Here is a 280-nt window from a genome sequence, read left to right on the forward strand (position 1 = left end):
ATGCCGCAGGTGGTTGGGAGATCGCCTGTCGGGGTTCAGTGTGGAGAGGACGGCATGGTGATTACTGTCCAGAGAGATCTCTATAGAAATGGGAAGCTGGTGAAACCCTCTGCTCTGAGCCTGGGACCCCAACGCTGCCAGCCAACCACCCAAAGCACTGATACAGTCATCTTCCAGGTTGGCCTTCAGGACTGTGGCAATGATTTGCAGGTAAAGAACCCACACGTGTGCTTTAATTCCCCTGCCCCCTTATCTTCCATTTCTCCTCCTCCCCCCCCCC

General features: G+C 55.4%; 1 protein-coding gene across 1 annotated transcript in view; it reads left to right on the forward strand.

Moving 5' to 3' along the window:
- The window catches only part of LOC108794726 (zona pellucida sperm-binding protein 3-like), an 8,468-nt gene continuing 8,188 nt past the window's right edge, over nucleotides 1–280 (forward strand). Inside the window, exon 1 of the mRNA XM_018565815.1 lies at nucleotides 1–210. Coding sequence (XP_018421317.1) covers nucleotides 1–210 — 210 coding nt within the window. The remainder of the gene's footprint in view (nucleotides 211–280) is intronic.

Source organism: Nanorana parkeri, unplaced genomic scaffold, assembly GCF_000935625.1.
Source record: "Nanorana parkeri isolate BGI_ZX_2015 unplaced genomic scaffold, ASM93562v1 scaffold890, whole genome shotgun sequence".
Classification (NCBI taxonomy): domain Eukaryota; kingdom Metazoa; phylum Chordata; class Amphibia; order Anura; family Dicroglossidae; genus Nanorana; species Nanorana parkeri.